This window comes from Papio anubis, chromosome 8 (genome assembly GCF_008728515.1).
Source record: "Papio anubis isolate 15944 chromosome 8, Panubis1.0, whole genome shotgun sequence".
Classification (NCBI taxonomy): Eukaryota; Metazoa; Chordata; class Mammalia; order Primates; family Cercopithecidae; genus Papio; species Papio anubis.
Genome location: NC_044983.1, coordinates 20,120,526 through 20,142,688, shown reverse-complemented (window position 1 = coordinate 20,142,688; position 22,163 = coordinate 20,120,526). Strand labels below are relative to the sequence as shown.

Here is a 22,163-nt window from a genome sequence, read left to right as displayed (position 1 = left end):
AAACCCTGCATCCCGTCCCCAACAAACCTCTTTGGGCTTGACCTCTGTGCCCTCCAGGTGAGGAGTCACCTCACCCTGGCCAGGCATTCCGGACATGCTCATGATAACCCCACCCTGGGCATCCGTACTGATGGGAGTGGGGTGGCGAGAGGGACATATGAGTGGTTTTGCATCAAAACCTGTCCTTTCAGGTACTGGCAAACCCAAGCCTCACCTGAGCCATCACCTCCACCCGCTTCCAACCGCTCCAGGCTCCATCCCTCAAGTCCGGAGTGCCCACGCACTTAGCCTTCTGGGGGAACCCGGTGGAGAGGGAGGGAGAGGAGCAGAGACCCAGGGGAAGTGGGGAGGGTCCTCAGAGGGAGGACAGAGATAAAACCTCAGTCAGCCCCCTTCCTTGCCCTCCCCATCAAAGGCTCACTCCCCTCCAAATCTCAGTGCCTCCTGGACCCAGGGAGAGGCCAGACTCTGCCTCTGTCCACCTGAAAGGAGCCTGCACCCGCCCTGGTTAGGTGGGGTGGGAAAACTGGGGGAAAGCCGGTGGGAACGCCTGCCTACCTGAGTTTGACAGCAGAGAATCAGCAGCTGTAAGCACCTGTGCGGGAACAGGAGGTAAGCCCAGGTGTGGGTGCCAGCCACAAGCCTAGGGTGCACCCAGGCCCCCGCCCCCGCCCTGCCAGCCCTGCACACGCACGCGTGGGAGTCCCGGGAAGAGGAGGGCTGCCCTGAGGCTGGAAATGGCAACAAAACTCCAGTGGGAGAGGTAGCACACTTACAGAGTGAGGTTGGGCAGCAGGCGGGCGGCTCCCATCGCTGGAGAGGTTCCTCAGGCGGTTGCCCCCCTGCCCCCAAGCTCAGGAGCAGATGTGGGAAGTCCCCAGGGGTAGAGTCCCAGAGAAGCCAAGGTCTCTCCGAGCCACAGGTTTTCAGGGGGGCGAGGAGAAGAGAAAGGGGAGGAGGAGGAGGAGAAAAAAGAGGGAGGAGGAGGGGGAGGAGGAGGGCGTAATTGGGAGACTGAGGTATGAGGTGTCCACCTTCCTGGCCAGTGAGGCTGCAAAGCAGATGCGGGTGGGGGCGTGCGCGCTGTGCCCTCTGGGCTGCCAGTCTCTCCTGGGCCACCCAGTGCAGAGATGGAGCAGTGGGGGCCTCCTGAAGGAGGTGGCCCTGCTGTCTCCCGCTCTATTCCTGACCCTCACAGACTGGCCGACGCAGGCAAACTCGATGTGTGGCAGGCAAGGGAGGGGGAGCCCCTCCTCCCCTCTCCGGGTCTGCGTCTCCTGCCCTCAGGTCTGGTGCCCCACCTCCCCAGTCTCCTGCCCTCAGGTCTGGTGCCCCACCTCCCCAGTCTCCTGCCCTCAGGTCTGGTGCCCCACCTCCCCAGTCTCCTGCCCTCAGGTCTGGTGCCCCACCTCCCCAGTCTCCTGCCCTCAGGTCTGGTGCCCCACCTCCCCAAGGGTGAGCCGCAGGTGTCAAGTGGGGCTGGGGTCTCTGGTTCTGGCTCAGGAGTGGAAATTCCCAGAAGCAGCATTAAAAGGAGGAGCCTCCCTCCAGGGGGCAGGGGTGGGCTTGGCTTGGAGCAGCTGATTGCTGGGAAGGAGGGGTTAAGGCTGTCCTGACCAGCAGCAAATACTGGGCGCAACAGATTGGGGGTCAGAGGTGGGTTGGCAGGTATAGATGGAGGTCTAGGAAAATCCCAATGGAGAGGTGCAAAAGCTGGCCTGAGACAGAGACTCAGAGAAAAGCTGGGTGTCCTGGCCTAAGCCCCTTTTCCTTGGGCTTCTGTAGTTCCATCTGAGAAATGAGGACAGGAATGCCTCAGGGTGTTGTGGGTTTAGTGTGAAATCAGCACACAGCAGACTTCAAGAGGTCTGTGTTCCGAGACCCAGCTCCACTCACCATTCTGCATCCCCTTCCTCCCAGTGCCTGTCCCTGGAGCCTCTCTGAGCTAGGAGCAGCTCAGAGTCCCCTCCCTGTGTCCCATGTTCCTGAGCAGCTGCCTGGGATGAAGTGCCTACCAGCCTCTTCCCCTGACCTCCGGTCCCACATTGCTCGGTACAATGCCAGGGACTAGCCCATTTTGCCGATGAGAAAACTGAGGCACACTGGGAGGTAGTTTGCTCAGAATGGCCCAGCTAGTGAATGGAATAGCCAGAATGGAAAAGTCCATCCTTCTTCTGTTCTGCATGGTTTGAGTTGCCACCCTCCAGATCCAGCCCCAAACCTGCTTCATTGTAGGGACACAGAAGCCTTCCTGGGTTTTCAGGATTAAAGGTGGAATCCGAGGTCCTGGAGACTGGTGAACAGAGAGCTCCATGCTGTTCCCTCCCTACAGAAAAGTGGATGACGGTGACTGCAGAAGATAGGAGGGCCTGGGGGTCTGCTTGGGGATCTCTGAGGGAAGACCCACTGTGAGTGAGCAGAGCTCAGGCCCCAGCTCTGGGCTCCCTGGAGTTCTCTGCGCGCCCAGGGTGGGAAGGGAAGGGGAAGTGGCGGATGTGGATTTATTTACCTAAAGAGATGACCAGGGGGGCGAAACTCTCACCTGTGGGTTCCTTCTCACCTTCCTGAGCTCCATCAATCCACAAAGTGGTCTGCCACCCCTGCCCCCATGCACTGACCAGTGCAGGCAGCTCCGGGCTCTCCTCTCCACAGGCTCTTCCTCGGGGACCCAGCCCAGGAGTGGGTGCAGCCTGAGCTTGTGTGGGGAGGGTGGGCGAGCCCTGGCCTTGCTTACCAGGGGGAGTCCGGGGATTTGGAATGAAACTCAAAGAACGTCAAAGCTAGAAGGGGTCTTAGGGATTCATCATTTGTTCCAACTTCCTCATTCCTTGGATGAGAGCCAGAGAGGGCAAGGGACTCGCCCAAAGCCTCACAGCTAGCTGGTGGCATGGCTGGGACAAGGCACCAGGTGCCCACGTGCCCACCTCTCTGCTTTCCCCCTGTGGATCCTTCGGGTCACTTCCGTTCCGCGTTCTTCCCATCATCTGCAGTCTGGGTTACACTCTGCCTCTTTGGGCAGCTCTGGCTCATTCCCTGAGAAACCTTCAACCTCACATCCACATCCTCACCAGCTCCCAACCCCCAGGCAGGGCATTAAAGAGAGCACAGACACGTGGAGGGGACAGCTCAGGCCTTGGGTTCCAGGGTGGAGGTGTCAGCTGGGGGCAAAAGTTGGGTGAGGGTTCCAATTTATGCTGTCGGGACTTACTGGCCATGGGGACAGTGGGAGCCACTCAAGGCCTCTGAGCCCAAGCACCTGGTTTCTATCCATGGGGACAGGGCCTGCTGTCACTGGCCAGCCCTCAGGCCAGCCTGGGTCTCCATGGTAACAGATGCCTGCAGACAAGCTGGGCCTCCGGGCTTAGCCAGGGGGTTAGCTCTGGGCATGGCTGGATGCCCTGTGTCATAGGCAAGACAGCTGTGGCTCCTTGTCCCTTCCGGTTGGGCACCTGCAAGCCTGGCCTTCTAACTTGGTGTGCTCCTTTACGCCCATGAGGAAGCCAGTGGTGGGCCCTGAGTGGGGAGGCAGCATGGAGCCCTTGATTTTATCACCCCCACCTTGCCCTGGTCCTTATATGCTGTGTGACCTGTGGCAAGTCCCTTCACTTCTCTGATTTCAGGTCCCAGTTTATAAAAACGAAATGGCTACTACCAGGGATGCTGTCAAAACCACCGCCATCCACATCAGCTGAGATAAAGGACTCACAGAAATGCAACAAGTGCCACAAGAATGGGGGCAGGGGCCCGTTTTGTGGTTTAGCCTCAGTTGACCTAAACTGTCAGACTTTCTCCTTTGACTGGAGTGAGCTGGGGGTAAGGGGGAGTGAAGAAGGGTGGAGTTTATTAACATTCATTGCTGGGGGGGTGGCGTTCAGGAGGTGATAAGGGAACTGAGAAGTAGCCTGGGCTGCTGTGGTTAATCCCCACCCCCTAGTGCCAAGTTCAACACCCCCCAGCTGGGGTCGTCTCACGCCTGCCTCTCCTAACAGCCCAGCTGGTGCAAACACAGAGCCCACCTGCAGGTCAGCCACTTGCCACCACCTGCTTGAGCCCAGCCCACCCTCTTCCTGCTGAAAAACAGAAGCGTTGGGGCAGGCGAAGGGCGAAGGGCAGAGGTCAAAGGGCGCTCTAGCAAGGAGGATGGAATTTTTGCATTTTTTTTTTTTTTTGAGACCGGAGTTTCATTCTTGTTGTCCAGGCTGGAGTGCAATGGTGTGATCTCAGCTCACCGTAACCTCCGTTTCCCAGGTTCAAGTGATTCTCCTGCCTCAGCCTCCCGAGTAGCTGGGATTACAGGCATGCACCACCACGCCCAGCTAATTTTGTATTTTTAATAGAGACGAGGTTTCTCCATGTTGGTCAGGCTGGTCTCGAACTCCCAACCTCAGGTGATCCACCCACCTCGGCCTCCCAAAGTGCTGGGATTACAGGCGTGAGCCACAGCACCAGGCCTCCACCTTTGCAATTTATTTCCTACTGCCTGCTTGCAAATCAAAATCAAGTGATCACTGGTTTATCTGCTGCGTGCCTTCATGTGCTTGGGGCCAAATACATGCTTGGCTGTAGAGAGGCCTGGCTGTCCCTTGAGGACTACCATTACATGGTTGACTGACTTCTAACTCCTGCTCTCAGTTTACAAGACTTCGTAAACTGTGCACCGGCTCATGCCTCCCTCCCATCAGCAGAGTGGTCAAAATCCAGGGCTCTGGGGCCGGACTCCCTGGCTCCTCTGCCAGCCATGTCACCTTGGGGCAACTTGTCTAACCTCTCTGTGCCACACTTTCCTCATCTGAGAAATGGTGCTGGGCCAGGTGTGGTGGCTCACACCTGTAATCCCAGTACTTTGGGCGGCCGAGGTAGAAGGATAGCTTGATGTCAGGAGTTTGAGACCAGCCGGGGCCATATAGTGAGACCCCCGTCTCTACAAAAATGTTAAAAAAATGAGCTGGGTGTGGTGGTGTGTCCCTGTATTCCCAGCTACTTGAGGGGGCTGAAGCGGGAGGATATAGGTGGAACCCAGAGTTCTGGGCTGCAGTGAGCCATGATTGCGCCACTGCACTCCAACCTGGGTGACAGAGTATGACCCAGTCTCTAAAAAAAATTAAAAAAAAAAAAAAAAAAGAAATGGAGCCAATCACAATCCCCTTAAGGCACGGTTATGAGGATTAAAGGAGTGGGTCGTGGGTATTAGCAGCTGTCACTGCAGCGATCCCCCTTCAAGTAGGTGTCTGCCTTGGACCTTTTGCATGCTCTGCTCCTGTTCCCAGGGACGTCCTCTGCCAGCTCCTTATGAAGTCCATTGGCCCCTTCTTGTCCATTGCCTCCTCCAGGAGACCTTCTCGCCAAACTGCTTCCCCCTGTCCCCCAAATTCACCTGTTCCACTCCCTTCAAAGCACCGGACAGTAACTGAAATGACTGTGTTGGGTTTTGTTTCCCTAAACTGTAAGTGACTTGAAGGTGAGGAGCTGGGTTTGTCTACCCCGGGTCACTGTGGATGAAACCAAGTTCGAAAAGCACCAGCTGCCCACATGGAGCAGTCCCCCTCGTCACTCTCTGGACGACCTGAAGTTAGTGGTTTGTCCCCTTGTTGGAGGGTGGGACTCTGAGTGACCTGAAGTTAGTGGCTTGTCTGTTTGTTGGAGGGCGGGACAGCACCCACATCCGTCTCATGGGGGTAGGAAACATGCAGGGAGAATGCCACCCTGGGCGGGCGCGGTGGCTCACATCTGTAATCCCAGCACTTTGGGAGGCCGAGGCGGGAGGATCTCTTGAGCCCAGGAGTTGGAGACCAGCCTGGGCAACATAACAAGACCCCCTGTCTCTACAAAAAAATTGAAAATTCATTGTGGTGTGGTGGCTCGCACCTGTAGTTCCAAGCTCTTTGGGAGACTGAGGTGGGAGGATTGCTTGAGCCCAGGAGGTCGAGGCTGCCGTGAGCTAAGACTGTGCCACTGCCCTCCAGCCTGGGTGACAAAGTTAGACCCTGTCTCTAAAAAAATGAAATTAAAAAAAAAAATGAATACCACCCTGCCCTCTACTACCTCTGTCTCTGGTCTCAAGAGAAGCTATAGCTGGACAGGAGGCCCCAGCCTGGCTGTTGACTTTCCCCGGCAGGTGTTCAAAGAGCTCCGACCTCCTGGGCCCCATACCTGGGGATCCTAGGCAGGATAGCAGGACCAGCTCCCCACTGGTTACTTCAGGCCTGGCCCCCGAGGGTGCTGGGGAGGGGCAGGGAGGAGCCAGCAGAGGCGCTACATGGATAACCCTGAGTGGGGGGCCCATCTGTGTGTTTGCCTGCTCCAGGGACTGCGCCAGCGTCACCCATGTGTGAACAGCCCTCCAGAGTCCCCTCTGCACACCGGGGAGAGGGTGGGGGTCCCCCACCCCATTTTCCAGTCCTCTCTTGACCTCGCCCCTATGCTTGACTGAGGCCGGCTTGATAGCATGTGGGGCTTGGTGCCTCTGTAAAGCTCATCCCGTCTACCCCACCTCAAAGGTTTCCTTGAGGGCGTGGGCCTCTGGCTCCTGCCTGACCCAGATCTGCACACGCGGGAGGTGCCTGTAAGAGCTGGCCCCTAACAGAAGCAAGCAGGAAGAATGGATGTCCCTGAGGTCCCTATAGATGCTCTGCACACAGTAGCTGCCTGACAGGAGTATGGTCGGGAGAAGACCCTGGGGACTGGCCCCCTAGGGCAAGGCCCTTTCTGGTAGCTTGAGCAGCTGTAGCCCTTGGGTGCCTATAAACCTAGCCCTGCCCAGAGGGAGTGTGCGGGCTGCAAATCCACCTGACACTCAGCTCAGCAGAAGGCAGACTCTAGGCTCTTCCCTTGCCACTGGGGGAGAATTGGGGGTGCCGAGGAGGAGGGACACAGCAGGCTCAAGCCGCGGAGGCTGGGTACAGCGAGGCGGGTATGACCTCAGGGCCCGGGTGCACTGGTTCAAGGCTGCCCTCTGCCGGGCACTTGGGCTGGCGCCGCGGACAAGGAGGCCGGCTCCAGGGAAGAGAAGGGAAGTCCTGACTAGGCAACTTTATTGTGACCCTGAGGTGGGGCTCTTCACTGGGGGTCTCCTGAAAGCGGAGAGTTGGGGGTGAGGGGCTCTCATGTTGCCCCTACAACACCCCTGTCACATTCAGACACAGATGGAGGGGCCGGGCAGGGGCACCCTGTGCCCGCAGCACAGTCCAGGGAAGGCCCACTTTGCACTGTGGCCCCCAAAGCGTGGCCCCTCATTTCTTGAATCCTGGCTTCTTGGGTCTGGCTGTGGCTTTGGCCTGTGGAGGGAAGGCAGGGCTCCAGGGTCCCATTCCCTTCTCCATACCAGGCAGCCCCCCCAGAAAATACCCGCCTGTCTCAGGGGCCACAGCCCCCGGTCCTACTTACCTTTTTCGCAGGGCTCTTGTCTCTAACGCTGGCTCTGCAACAGGGTGGAGTGGAGCAGGAGTAGGATGGGGGTCAGGAAGAGAGCTCAGCTCCAGACCCGTGGCGGGGCCCTCCCAGTGCCCACCCTGGAAAGCAAGCCTGGCTGCTCCTCCTGGGGACCACTCGGACTCTTTAAACAAAGGGGTGTGCGTGTGTGCATGCACACGTGTTTTCCTTAGGCTTCTATCTTCTTTTGGTTATCACAAATGTCTTTTTTTTGGTTTTGTTTTTGAGATGGAGTCTGGCTCTGTTGCCCAGGCTAGAGTACAGTGACACCATCACAGCTCACTGCAGCCTCCTGGGCTCAAGTGATCCTCCTGCCTCAGCCTCCTGAGTAGCTGGGACTGCAGGTGTGCACCACCACACCTGGCCCACAAATGTCTTTTTCATTATAAAATATTAACCATTTTGTACAAAATATAGCAAATAGACAAGAAAATACATTAGTTAGAGTTTTCTTTACTGCCCACACTAAACATTCTGGTGTATTTTCTTTCAGGGTTATTATTTTTTTTTGGTCAAACTTTTTTTTTTTTTTTGAGATGGAGTCTTGCTGTGTTGCCCAGGCTGGAGTGCAGTGGTGTGATCTTGGCTCACTGCATCCTTCGCATTCCAGGTTTAAGTAATTCTCCTGCCTCAGCCTCCTGAGTAGCTGAGATTACAGGCACATGCCACCACGCCCAGCTAAATTTTATATTTTCAGTAGAGACAGGGTTTTGCTATGTTGGCAAGGCTGGTCTTGAACTCCTGACCTCAAGTGAGTCTCCCACCTTGGCTTCCCAAAGTGCTGGAATTACAGGTGTGAGCCACCATGCCCGGCCTGGTCAAACTCTTAAAAAAAAATGTGTGAAATAAAATAAAAATGACTTTATATCCTGCTATATGAACTATCAATACTCTTGTCAGGTGCAGAGTTCACACTTGTAATTCCAGTGGTTTGGGAGGCTGAGGCAGGAGGATTGTGTGAGGCCAGGAGTTTGAGATCAGCTTGGGCAACAAAGAAAGACCCTGTCTCTACACAAAACTTAAAAGTTAGCCATGCATAGTGGCACGTGCCTATAGTCCTAGCTACTTGGAAAGCTGAGGTGGGAGGATCACTTGAGCCCAGGAAGTTAAGGCTGCAGTGAGCCATGATTGTGCCATCACACTCCGGCTTGGGTGGCAGAGCAAAACCCTGTCTCATTAAACAAATAAACCAAAACCATACACATACTTCCAGGTTGCTATATTTTTCATAAGCATTATTAATATTCCATTGAGAAAAGAGATGTAGTTTAGTCAATTGTTACATTGGTAGACATTTAGAATGCTTCCATTTTTTCACTATTTGAATAATGCCATGATAAGCATCTTTTTTTAATTTTGTTTTTTGAGACTGAGTCTCGCTGTGTCATCCAGGCTGGAGTGCAGTGGCACAATCTCGGCTCACTGCAACTTTTCCCTGGGCTCAAGCAATTCTCATGCCTCAGCCTCCTGAGTAGTTGGAATTACAGGCACGCCACCAGGCCTGGCTAATTTTTGTATTTTTAGTAAACACAGGGTTTCATCATGTTGACCAAGCTAGTCTCGAGCTCCTGATCTCAAGTGATCCGCCTGCCTTGGCATCCCAAAGTGCCGGGATTACAGGCACGAGCCACTGTGCCCAGCCATGAGAAATATCTTAGTGCAGATAATTTCCCCTGAATTTTAGATGGAATTCTGTGGAAGGAATTGCCTTCAGTGGAATTAGGTCTCAAGATAAGAATGTTATAATGCTTTTCCAGAAAGGTGATGCCACCCTCCAGAACTTCCATACCCGTGTGCCTGCGTGTGCAGGTATATGCACTGTGTGTACATTTGTACGCGTACATGCCAACAGCACAGTATTCTAACACTGTATATCTCAGCTAAGAGACTTCGGCTAATTTAACAGGTAGGAAGAGTTACCTTGTTTCCTCTTGTTCTTTTTCCAGCTTTTTTTTCTGGGAACCAAAAAACAGTTTATTAGGAGAGTTAGGACGAAGTCCAGAGCCAGAACAGATTCCCAAGGTCCACAAGGTTCCCGCTGAGCACCTGGCCAGAACTAGCCAAGGTGGCCTTGGCCCATCCTGCACACTCAGCTTGGGAGGCTGGCCCAGGCTCCTGGTGGCCCATCCCTCTGAGGTGCTTCTGTAGGGGCACCACTTCCTTCCAAACAGCCACACTCCTTCCCCCACCTTAGCCACGCTCGTCTGCTTCTGGGGCACCAGTCTTTTGACTTGTTTGACAGGGCTTTCCTCCTCCAGAGATACATCTGCATCCTCATCCTCATCATCTTCCTCCTCTTCTTCCTCCTCCTCCCCTTCTTCCTCCTCCTCCTCCTCCCAGGTTAGGTCTGATGCTTCTGTGATAGCATGGGAAAGGGGGCAGGGGCACAGCTTCAGTTACAGAATCTCGATGCCCACCTCCCATTCTGTGATCCATGTTGCTCCAAGCACTGCCCTGGAGGAATCCTAGTCTGGAGTTAACAGTGGTTACCTGCCTGCCACCTGTACAGGGCGGCACCCTTTCTGGACCTCTTGACAGTGGAGGCCAGGGTAGGGTAGGGGGTCTAGGAAAGCCCTCCAGAGGGCTGGGGTGGTAGAAAGAGGGCAGGGGAAGTGGCTCTGGCTGGGTAGGAGGGGGATTCATATTGGCAAGGGCTGGGGTCAAGGCTAAAGGTAGGCAGAGTGGGGGAGGAAGAGGAGGGAGAAGGGGAAAGAATCTAAAGCAAATAGCTAATGAACTGAAACTTTATCCTAAGAGAAGTGGGACCTGCCAAGGCTTTTTAGCATAATCACAATTATGAATGAGGCATAATCATACAGAAAAGAGGGCCAGTTGAAGGGATCTTGAAGGAGTCAGCATCATGCTGCGCTGCTACAGTCCGCGTTGCTGTGGTCTGCATCACTGCAGCAGCCACATCCTGAACAGTGGCTCCCTAGTACGGGGTATTACGCTGAGTACTTTTCCTGAATATCCCATTTATTCTTCACAACTGCTCTTTGAAGTTTACAAGCGAGGGGCTGCAGCCTACAGAGGTCATAGCGGGTAAAGAAGAACAGGGACCAGCGCCCTTGCCTTCCAGTCCAGGCTGCTGGTCGTGATGTTGCCTTTGCGGATTTTCTCCCAAAACTCAAGAATCCCTCCAGGGTTTGAATAGCTAGTATATCTCGAGCCCCTGCCTGGCACGGTACTCTCAGACCTTCCTGAGCCCAGATGCTGACTTACCATAACGTTCCTGGCCACAGAGGAACACAGGTCCTGAGCCAGCCCGGAGCTGGAAAGTAACTGGGGGAGAAAGCTGCACTCCTACCATGGTGACCTGCAGCGGGAGGAAGCAGAGAAGAGAGGGCCACTTAGGCCTGGCACCTCTCGGGGGCTGGCCTCAGGCAGAAATACTGAGTTGATTTCCCTCCCCAAACCCTACACACTACTCATGGATTGTGTGGACCTTACTGTGTTCTCAGCCCTGTACTCCCCTGCTGAGGTGGGCTCTGTCCAAGAATTTGAACCTGGTAATCCCATTCTTGCTAGGCTCACAGATGGGCCTCCAAGCTGAAAGGCAGCTGTCGATAGGGAAGTCTGATTGCTATGGGCTAAATTACAGCTGTTCCCCCATCCTCCAAATTCCTACGTTGAAGCCCTATTCTCCAATGTGATAGTATTTAGAAATGGGGGCCTTGGGAGGTCATTAGGTTTGGGGCCATGAGGGCGGGACCCTCATGATAGAACTAGTACCTTTACAGTAAGAGACACTAGAGAACTCACTCACTCTCTTTCTCTCCACTCTCCTGCCCCACATGTGAACACATAGCAAGAAGGCTGCCATCTGCAACCCAGGGAGAGGACCCTTACCAGAACCCAACCATGCTGGCCCCCTGATCTCAGACCTCAAGCCTCCAGAACTGTGAGAAAACGTCTGTTGCTAAAGCCCTCCAGTCTGTGGTATTTTGTTATAGCAACTTGGGCAGACTGAGACACTCATCAAATGAGAAAGCAGATTCACGATTTTATGTACAGTACTACTTTCTTTTTTCACATCAGACAGGTAATGTGCCAACTCGTAACCAGGTTTGTGGGAGGCACATCTTATGCACAAGTGTGAAACCCCAATCATCACACTTTTAAATGACAAGAGCCTCTATGGTACTTTTGTCTTATGCATAATGTATGGATATACATAATAAAGGTTTTGGCTGGGCGAAGTGGCTCACACCTGTAATCCCAGCACTTTGGGAGGCCGAGGTGGGTGGATCGCGAGGTCAGGAGACTGAGACCATCCTGGCTAACACGGTGAAACCCTGTCTCTACTAAAAATACAAAAAATTAGCCAGATGTGGTGGTGGGCACCTGTAGTCCCACTGGGGAGGCTGAGGCAGGAGAATGGCATGAACTCCGGGAGGTGCTTGCAGTGAGCTGAGATCACGCATCAAGACTGCAGCCTGGGCGACAGAGCGAGACTCTGTCTCCAAAAAAAAAAAAAGAAAAAAAAAAGAAAATGAAGAGAGGCAGGTGCAGGAGCTGGTGTGCAGCAACTGAAGGGAAATGGGCCTGAAAATAGCCAGGACTTTTCGCTTCAGAGCTCACACACAGGCCGGGCACGGTGGCTCATACCCGTAATCCCAGCACTTTGGGAGGCTGAGGCAGGCGGATAACTTGAGATTAGAAGTTTGAGACCAGCCTGGCCAATATGGTGAGACCCTGTTTCTACTAAAAATACAAAAATTAGCCAGGTATGGTGGTGCACACCTGTAATCCCAGCTACTCAGGGGGCTGAGGCAGGAGAACTGCTTGAACCCAGGAAGCGGAGGTTGCAGTGAGCCGAGATTGTGCCACTGCATGCCAGCCTGGGCGACAGAACGAGACTCTGTCTTTAAAAAATACAACAAAGCAACACAAAAAACCTCACAGACAGGAGACAAGGCCTCGGGCTCAGGCGAGAAGGAGAGTTGCAGCTGAGACCACCATGGGGAGGCTAGGACCCGCAAGGGCTGTACCCTTAGTAAAAGGCCCAAGGTAAGTGTTGAGGATTGCAGACTAAAAAGCCCAAACCAGCCCTCTTCCCCTCAAAAATGAAAAAGAAAAATCAAAACCCTAGCCACCATAAAAGGAAGCTAACAAGGAAGCATGAATGGAAATAAAAGAAGCCTCCAGTGAGAGCCCACGACCCACAGCTGCGCCTCTCACTTACGGGGTCTGAATTTACTCAGTGAGTACTGCCAAGCCAAGAAATGTACAGAAAATCCCAAGCTTAAAGGCCGGGTGCGGTGGCTCAAGCCTGTAATCCCAGCACTTTGGGAGGCCGAGATGGGCGGATCACGAGGTCAGGAGATCAAGACCATCCTGGCTAACACAGTGAAACCCCGTCTCTACTAAGAAATACAAAAAATAGCCGGGCGAGGTGGCGGGCGCCTGTAGTCCCAGCTACTGGGGAGGCTGAGGCCGGAGAATGGCGTGAACCCGGGAGGCGGAGCTTGCAGTGAGCTGAGATCCGGCCACTGCACTCCAGCCTGGGCTACAGAGCGAGACTCCGTCTCAAAAAAAAAAAAAAAAAAAAAAGAAAATCCCAAGCTTATGATATTCCTGAGGTAAATGGCAGAAGCAAACACGAAACCACTCTGTTGGGACACTCTCCAAACTCAGGCCACATCGAATTCTTTTGGAAAACAACAAAATAAACTAAAGATGAGCTCACCGTATAAAATTACAAAACATACAAGAAACAATCCAGCTAGAGTCAACAGAAAGAAATGAAGTGACTGCAGACTAGCCCAACCAAGACCTTAGAACCCCAATCTAAAAAAATATCAGATAAAGCTGGGTGTGGTGGTGCATGCCTGTAGCCCAGGCTACTCGGGAGGCTGAGGCAGGAAGATGGCTTGAACTCAGAAGTTCAAGACTGCAGTGAGCTATGATTGCACCACTGCACTCCAGACCGGGAGACAGAGCAAGATCTTGTCTCTAAAACATGTATATACACAAATATGTATGTGTGTGTGTGTGTGTATATGTATATATATATAAGTTTAAAACCAAGTAAATGTAAAAGTAGGAATCATTATCATAAGAACAAGACATTATGAACAAGAAAAAGAACCAAATGCAGCTTTCTAGATATAAAAAACCGGAAGCTGAGGATGGGCGTGGTGACTCATGCCTATAATCCTAGCGCTTTGAGAGGCCAAGGTGGGAGGATCGCTTGAGGTCAGAATTTAGAAACCAGTCTGGATAACATAGTGAGACTCCAGCTCTACAAAAAAAATAATAATAGCCGGGCATGATGGCTTGTGCCTGTAGTCCCAGCTACTCAGGAGGCTGAAGGGGAGGATCACTTGAGCCCAGGAGTTTGAGGCTGCAGTGAGCCATGATCAGGCCATTGCACTCCAACCTGGGCAACAGAGCAAGACCTTGTCTTTTTTAAAACAAAAATAAAAGAAAACCTCAACAAATGATTAAAAAGCAGAATAAAGCAGCAGAAGCAGAATTAGTATGATCAACAATACTGTGAAGGAATTACCAAGTATAAGGCACAGAGGGAGAGATTTAAAGAAACATGAAAGAAAAGCTAACACGGGGGACAGAGTGAGAAGGCCCAACATATATCTAATTGGAAAAGGAACTCGAGAGACTGGAAGACAGTCAATATTCAAAGGGAAAACAACCAAGAATTTTCCAGAATTGATCAAAGACATAGATCCTCATACCTGAAAACCTAAGTCCTGAACAGATAAATAAAAATAAATCTACACCTTAACATATCATGGTAAAACTATAGAAAATAAAAACGACCGGGTGCGGTGGCTCAAGCCTGGAATCCCAGCACTTTGGGAGGCTGAGACGGGCGGATCACGAGGTCAGGAGATCAAGACCATCCTGGCTAACACGGTGAAACCCCGTCTCTACTAAAAAATACAAAAAACTAGCCGGGCGAGGTGGCGGGCGCCTATAGTCCCAGCTATTCGGGAGGCTGAGGCAGGAGAATGGCGTGAACCCGGGAGGCGGAGCTTGCAGTGAGCCGAAATCGCGCCACTGTACTCCAGCCTGGGCGACAGAGCAAGACTCCATCTCAAAAAAAAATAAATAAAAAGAAAATAAAAACAAAAGACATTGCCTTAAAATAAACCAGAAAGGAAAGACATCTCCAAAAAGGAAATAATCAGACAGATTGAGGATTTCAACAGCAACATTGGGAACCAGAATAGAACAGCTTCAAAGCTGAAGGAAACTCTCGACCTAGAATTATATACACAGTCAAACCATCGTGAAGGAATGAGGGCATAATCATGATATTTCCAGACAAAGCCTGAGTAAGTTTACTATTCTCAGGCTCACTAAAGTGTGTTTCTAAAAAAGATAAATTAAATCAAGAAGGAAGAAGTGGGTGCAAGAAGCAGTGGTAACCAAACTCACTGGTAAACAAAGTAAACCTACCTAAGAATTAACTGGAAAATACAATAGTACTAGTAATGAGTAGTGTTGAGCAAGCTGACAAGTTGGAGCTAGAACACTAGATAATAATATTGAAGTTAAAAAGATGAGAATCACCGGCTGGGCGCGGTGGCTCAAGCCTGTAATCCCAGCACTTTGGGAGGCCGAGATGGATGGATCACGAGGTCAGGAGATGGAGACCATCCTGGCTAACACGGTGAAACCCCGTCTCTACTAAAAAATACAAAAAACTAGCCGGGCGAGGTGGCGGGTGCCTGTAGTCCCAGCTACTCGGGAGGCTGAGGCAGGAGAATGGCGTAAACCCGGGAGGCGGAGCTTGCAGTGAGCTGAGATCCAGCCACTGCACTCCAGCCTGGGCGACAGAGCAAGACTCCATCTCAAAAAATAAATAAATAAATAAATTAATTAATAAAAAGACGACAATCAGGCCAGGTGCGGTGGTTCACACCTATAATCCCAGAACTTTGGGAGGCCAAGGCAGGCAGATCACCTGAGGTCAGGAGTTCAAGACCAGCCTGGCCAACATGGTGAAACCCTGTCTGTACTAAAAACACAAAAATTAGCTGGGCATCGTGGTGCATACCTGTAATCCCAGCTACTCGGGAGGCTGAGGCAGGAAAATCACCTGAACCTCGGAGGTGGAGGTTGCAGTGAGCCAAGATTGTACCACTGCAATCTAGTCTGGGCAACAGAGTGAGACTCCATTTCGAAAATAAAAAAATAAAAAGAGGAGAATCAGAAAACCTCCTTGGATTGTCTGGGAGGAAATAAAACATTAATTTTAAACTTTGAGTCATGCATGATTGTTAAAAAAATTAAAGATAACCAGTAAAAAATTAGAATGAGATTCTATAACTTCCAAACCAGTGAGAAGGGGAAAAGAAACTTTAATTAGTCTAATAAATTATAGGAAAAGGAGAAGAAAATAAAAAAGCAAAGAAAGTAGGGGTACAAAGTACATGCCACAAATCCAATTCCATCAGCAATTGCAATGAATACAGACTATACTGGCCAGCTAGAACAAAATCTAGCTACATACTGTGTAAAAGATACATACCTGGAACATAAGACATAAAACACATCTGAAACAGAGAGGTAGCTGAGGCCAGAACACAAAGGCTCCGAAGCAGGCCGTAATACACTCTGGGCTCTTATTCTAAGTGAGAGAGAGCCATGACCTAAGTGTTCTAGTGGAGAAGCCACATGATCTGACCTGTGTTTAAAAGGATCTTTTTGGCCGGGCACAGTGGCTCACGCCTGTAATCCCAGCACTTTGGGAGGCCAAGGCAAGTGGATGACTTGAGGTCAGAAGTTCAAGACCAGCCTGGCCAACATGGTGAAACCCCATCTTTACTAAAAATACAAAACAACCACCACCACCACCACCACCACCACCACCACCTCAGCTGGGTGTGGTGGGGAGCTCCTGTTGTCCCAGCTACTAGGGAGGTGGAGGTTGCAGTGAGCCGAGATTCCGCCACTGCACTCCAGCCTGGGTGTCAGAGCGAGACTCTGTCTCAAAAAAAAAAAAAAAAAAAAAAAAAAAAAAAAAAAAAGATCTTTTTGGCAACTATGTGGAGCACAGACCAGGAAACTTTCTGTAAAGAGCCAGAAGGTAATATTTTAGGCTTGCAAACCATATGGTCTCCATGGAGACTACTCAAATCTGCTGTTATGGAGGAAAAGCAGCCATGGACAGGGTACAAATGAATGAGTGTGGCTGTGTTCCCAGTAAAACTACTTACAAAAACAGGCAGTGGGCTAGATTCAAGCTCTCTAGTTTGCCTACCCTGGAATAGACTACAGGGGACCATGTGATGGTAGGAAGGCCCAGCAATTAGAATGGAGCCACAGACAACTGTCACCTATACCGGAGTAGCAGGGAAGACGATGAGATGTGGTCCATCGGGGTATAAGATGGAGGCAGAGATGACAGGACTGCTGGTAGATCAGATATGGGCATGGGAAAAAAGACGGGTTGGCTGGGTGTGGTGGCTCATGCCTGTAATCCCAACACTTTGGGAGGCCAAGGCAGGTACATCACCTGAGGTCAGGAGTTTGAGACCAGCCTGACCAACATGGCAAAACCCCATCTCTACTAAAAATAAAAAAATTAGCCAGACATAGTGGAACATGCCTGTAATCCCAGCTACTTGGGAGGCTGAGACGGGAGAATTGCTTGAACCTGGGAGGCGGGGGTTGCGGTGAGCTGAGATCTCACCATTGTGCTCCAGCCTGGGTGACAGAGTGAGACTCCATCTCAAAAAAAAAAAAAAAGGAAAAACTGCCATTATTCAATTATTATATGCATAGAAAACTTGAGACGAATTATTAGAAACTACAGAATTTCTGGATACACAACCAATATGTAGATCGACCATGTTCCTGTTACTAGCAGTGAATGGTTTAAAGCAGCAGTCTCCAACCTTTTCAGCACCAGGGAACGGTTTCCTCGAAGACAATTTTTGCATGGATGGGGTGGGAGTGGGGGGTGGTTTTGGGATGAAACTGCTCCACCTCAGATCAGGCAATCGATTCTTATAAGAAGCATGCAACCTAGACCCCTTGCACGCACAGCTTACAATAGGGTTCATGCTCCTCTGAGAATCTAATGCCACTCTGATCTGATGGGAGGCGGGGCTCAGGGGTAATGCTGGCTAGCTGGCTGCTCACCTCCTGCTGTGCCGCGGGTTCCTAACAGGCCACAGACGGATTCTGGTCCCTGGCCCGGTGGTTGGGGACCCCTGATTTAAAGTGTAATTTTTGCAGACAGCTTAACTTGCCTAAGGTCACACAGCTCTAGGAAGGGGTGAGCTGGGCTGGACCCCAGCTTTCTGCATGGGCTGTGCTACCTCCCTGGCATGGCTCACTTCTGTAGGGTGAATGCACCCTCGTGTGTGTCCATCCCCACCCAAGGGTGAGGGTGAGGGTGAGGGTGAGGCTGGGGCTGGCAGCAGTTTTCCTGCCAGCAGGGAAAGGCCCACCATGGGGAGGACTGAGGCCTGGAGCGAGGCAATGGTGACCGGCTGCATCTTCTTGTCCTCCTGGTTTGCTGGGGGCAGGATCTCCACGCGATGCATCTCTTCTTTGGCTTTCTCTCCCAAGCAAATCTGCGCGGGTTTGAAAATAGACAGAGGCCCCTCATCACCCTGAGGGCAGACGGGAGAAACCCATAGTCCTCTGTTGGGACCGGAAAGTCTCCGGACTCCATCCTCCTCCCCTCTTTTGGGAACACCGACCGTATGAAGCAACAGCCTGCAGTTCTGCTTCCCCTCCAGCTGGGGTCTGAAGGTCCAAGTCCGCCTCTCCTGACTGAGTTCGCAGCCTGCGGAGGAGAAAGGGAGGCAAGTGGGGCCCTCTATTCGTTCCCGAGGGAGGGGCTCACCTGGGCCCCAAGCTGCCGCGCACCGGAGGTGGGGCGTGGCTCTGGGAAGTAGCCTGAGTTCCCACTCACCCCAGAGCACGGTCGTCACTGCCTTTTCCTCCGTGCTGCTGGCGCTACTGAGATTCATGGCTCCGGGCGGAGAAGCAGGGTGGCCGGGCAGCTGCAAGGAGGGCGCCCGCGTGAGGCCTTGCTCCCCGACCCTGACCCTCGACTGGAGGATGCCAGAGGCCGGCAGGCATCGGCAGATACTGAGGCGTCGCTCGCGGCTGGAGAGCGCCCGCCACGGTCAAGGGCTCACCGCCAACTCCTGGAGGACGAGTACCCACCTCCCAGCGGGGCGCGCAGCCCGGGGCTCGGCCGGGCGCGGAGAGGACCGCGGGACTCACGCGAGAGGGAGCTGTCCACCGAGCCCAGGCTTGAAAGCCCGCGGGGAGGTCACCTGGCTGCGCTTGGGCCTAACTCAAAAGCCTCTGTGCACCTCCACCAGGCGCAGAGAAAGGGGTGTGCGCGCGGCTTAGGTCCCAGCTCCCCCCACTCAGCCTTACTGTCGCTGCTTCGCGCGGGGCCAGTCACGCCATTGGCGCTCCCGGAGCGCAGCGCAACCTCATCCCCGCTGGCCGGAGGGCTGCTGCCCAAGGCCGGGCTAAGAAGCCTTGGAAGGGGAAGGGCAGGTGTCCAATCAGCGGCAAAGAAGCCGCCTGCCTCTCCCCTTCCCTTCTCCCATTGTTTCCTCCTCTGCGCGGTAGAATCACCTGGAGGGCTGTTAATGTGCGCATCGCTGCGCCCCACTCCACAGCTGCCCTTGGCGTGGGTCTGGGTGGGGCCGAGGGAATTTGCTTTTCTAACCGGTTCCCAGGTGAAACTGATGATGCCGGCCCAGGACCCTTCGTGAGAACCGCTGTCCGAGCCAAAGAGGACCCGCCGAGGCCTACTGGCGACCCCTCCCCAGCCCATGGAGAGGAAACCTTAGCCCAACTTAGGAAGGGAGGCCTGCAGCTGGCAGGAAGCGGCAGTTAGAAGCGCTCCTTGTTCGTTGCCTTTCTTCCTTTCCTTTCCCCATGCCTTATACAGCATGGGCCTTTCCTAAGGCCCAGACAGCCCGTCCTTCCAGTCTCCAATGAGAGAGAGGAGCCCTGTCTCCAGAACGGTGAGATCTCCCGCGGAGAGCCACAGCCCGCAGGTGGGGTGGGGAGGGGAGCCGGGAGGCTCCGCGGCAGGGGGCGGGGAGCACACTGGGGAGCACGGCTAGCGACGCTACAGGGCCAAGCACGTGACCAGTAGCGGGTCCCAGGCTCAGTGGGCAGTGAAGAGAAGGGGGGGTTTCAGCGGGTATACCCTGGAGACACCTCAGATAACCAGGGATCTCCCGCACACCTCTGGGGCAGGGGCTCATTGCCACAGAGAGGTCAGAATCTTTTATTCCTCGGAGCTGGGGTCAACCTCCCTGTGAATTGGCCAGGACAACCCAGGAGAGGCTTGGGGGCCTGCCAGGGCCCCCTAGGCTCCCTGTCCTCAGCTGAGCAGTTCCAGTCTCCTTGACAGTCCCTGAGATCTCTGTCCTTGGCAGGGGGCCTACTGGAGGTGACAGCCATTGCAGCCAAGTGTGTGGTAAAGATGAGCAAATTGCAGGCACATGCATGCCATGCACAGACGTTCAAGTATTCACTCAACAAACGGTGATTCCGCCAGCCGGGCGGGGTCTGTGCATCCTGCAGTGAATACGAAACAGCCCCTCAAAGGGCTTCCAGCCTCATTGGAGAGTAGTGCTCAAAGCAAACCGGTCTTCAGTGGCCCCAGGCCACCCTCCCCGTGAATAATCACACTGATGTGAGGCTGCAGCTGGGGTTCACAGTGAAGGCTAAATTGAGGCAGGGGAGGGGGATGACCCTGAGGTCATGACCTAGAGCTGGGAGACTGGAACTGGACAGTCTGGGTTCAAGTCTGGACTCTGTGATTTCAGGTGTGTTAATTCATGTCTCAGTGCCTCAGTTTCTTCATCTGCTAAATGAGGCTATAATACTGGTACCATCCTCATTAACTTTTTTTTAACTGATACATAGTAATTGTACATATTTACGGGGTACATATGATATTTTGATACTTGCACACAATGCGTAATGAGCAAATCAGTGTAACTGGGGTATCCATCACCTTCAACATTATTTCTTTTTTTTTTTTGGAGACAGAGTTTCACTCTCATCACCAAGGCTGGAGTGCAGTGGTGTGATCTCAGCTCACTGCAACCTCTGCCTTCCGGGTTCAGGCGATTCTCCTGCCTCAGCCTCCGGAGTAGCTGGGTTTACAGGTGCCCACAACCATGCCCAGCTAATTTTCATATTTTTAATAGAGATGGGGTTTCACCATGTTGGCCAGGTTGGTCTCGAACTCCTGACCTCAGTGATCCTCCTGCCTCGGACTCCCAAAGTGCTGGGATTACAGGCGTGAGCCACTGGGCCTGGCTAAATGTTTATCATTTCTTTGTGTTGGAAACATTTCAAGTCTTCTCTTCTAGCTATTTTGAAATATACAGTAAATTATTGTTAACTATAGTCACCGTACTGTACTATCAACTTATTTATTATTATTTCTTATTTCAACTTATTTCTATCAAATACTATGTTTGTACCCATTGATCTCTCTCCATCCCTCCACCCCTTCCCAGCCTCTAGTATTCCATCATTCTACTCTCTAATTTCAATTTTTTTTTTTTTTTTAGCTCCCACATGAATGAGAGCATGTGAAATTTGTCTTTTTGTGTCTGGCTTGTTTCACGTAACATAATGACCTCCAGTTCCACCTATATTGCTGCAAATAAGAGGGCTTCCATATTTTTTTATGGCTGGATATATTCCATTGTGTATAGGTACCACATTTTCTTTTTCCATTCATCTGTTGATGGACACTTAGGTTGATCCCGTATCTTGGCTCTTGGAATAGTGCTGCAATAAACAAGGGCGTGCAGATATCCCTCCTTTCCTTTGGATACTGATTTGCATCATGGAAAGCAGTATGGAGACTTCACAAAAAACTAAAAACAGGACTACCATATGATCCAGCAATCCCACTACTGGGTTATTTATCCAAAGGAAAGGAAATCAGATACTGATTTCCTAGGAATCAGTATTTCTAGGGTTATTTATCCCAGTAATGGAACTGTTGAATCATGTGGTAGTTCTATTTTTAGTTTTTTGAGAAATCTCCATACTGCTTTCCATAATGGCTGTACTAACTTACATTCCCACCAACAGTGTATAAGAGTTCCCTTTTCTGCACATCCTCGTCAGCATTTGTCTTTTTGATAACAGCCATTCTAACTGAGGTGAGATGATATCTCATTGTGGTTTTAATTTGCATTTCCTTAATGATTAGTGATGTCGAGCTTTTCTTTTTTTTTCTTTTCTTTTTTTTTGAGACAGAGTCCTGCTCTGTCGCCTGGCTGGAGTGCAGTGGTATGATCTTGGCTCTCTGCAACCTCTGCCTCCTGGGTTCAAGCAATTCTCCTGCCTCAGCCTCCCGAGTAGCTGGGACTACAGGTGCGTGCCACCATGCCCAGCTAATTTTTGTATTTTTAGTAGACACAGGGTTTCACCATGTTGGCCAGGATGGCCTCATTCTCTTGACCTTGTGATCCTCCCTCCTTGGCCTCCCAAAGTGTTGGGACTACAGGTGTGAGCCACTGCGCCCAGCTGAGCATTTTTTCATATGCCTATTGGCCATTTGTTTGTTTTCTTTTGAGAAATGTCTATTCATGTCCTTTGCCCACTTAATATTATTATTTGTTTTTTGCGGTTGAGTCATTTGTATTCCTTGTATATTCTGGATATTAGTCCCTTGTTAGATGAATAATTTGCAAATATTTTCTCCTATTCTGCAGGTTGTCTCTTCACTCTGTTGACTGTTTCTTTGC

The 22,163-nt window shown here is 51.9% G+C and overlaps 1 protein-coding gene, 1 long non-coding RNA gene and 1 other non-coding gene across 4 annotated transcripts in view; 1 reads left to right on the top strand and 2 right to left on the bottom strand.

Moving 5' to 3' along the window:
• Positions 1-668: 668 nt before the first annotated feature.
• NPM2 (nucleophosmin/nucleoplasmin 2) lies at positions 669-19,091 on the bottom strand. Of its 2 annotated transcripts, none has more exons than XM_031669422.1 (9): positions 19,009-19,091; positions 18,326-18,416; positions 18,111-18,196; positions 17,856-17,981; positions 10,651-10,744; positions 9,618-9,784; positions 9,349-9,383; positions 7,384-7,417; positions 669-2,326 (listed from the first exon to the last, which is right to left on the bottom strand). In XM_031669422.1, the coding sequence occupies exons 1-9, from the start codon at positions 19,030-19,032 to the stop codon at positions 2,012-2,014; spliced, it is 972 nt and encodes a 323-aa protein (XP_031525282.1). In that variant the 5' UTR covers positions 19,033-19,091; the 3' UTR covers positions 669-2,011. The 2 variants fall into 2 exon arrangements, with proteins under 2 accessions (XP_031525282.1, XP_009210892.1); XM_009212628.4 differs by lacking the exon at positions 669-2,326 and adding an exon at positions 7,015-7,274.
• LOC116268772 lies at positions 11,461-11,563 on the bottom strand. The gene has a single exon (XR_004175937.1). It is a non-coding gene; the product is annotated as a small nucleolar RNA U13 (small nucleolar RNA).
• Positions 19,092-19,321: 230 nt separating the features above from the next.
• The window catches only part of LOC116276339, a 34,970-nt gene continuing 32,128 nt past the window's right edge, over positions 19,322-22,163 (top strand). Inside the window, exon 1 of the long non-coding RNA XR_004185771.1 lies at positions 19,322-19,403. This is a non-coding gene — a long non-coding RNA (uncharacterized LOC116276339). The remainder of the gene's footprint in view (positions 19,404-22,163) is intronic.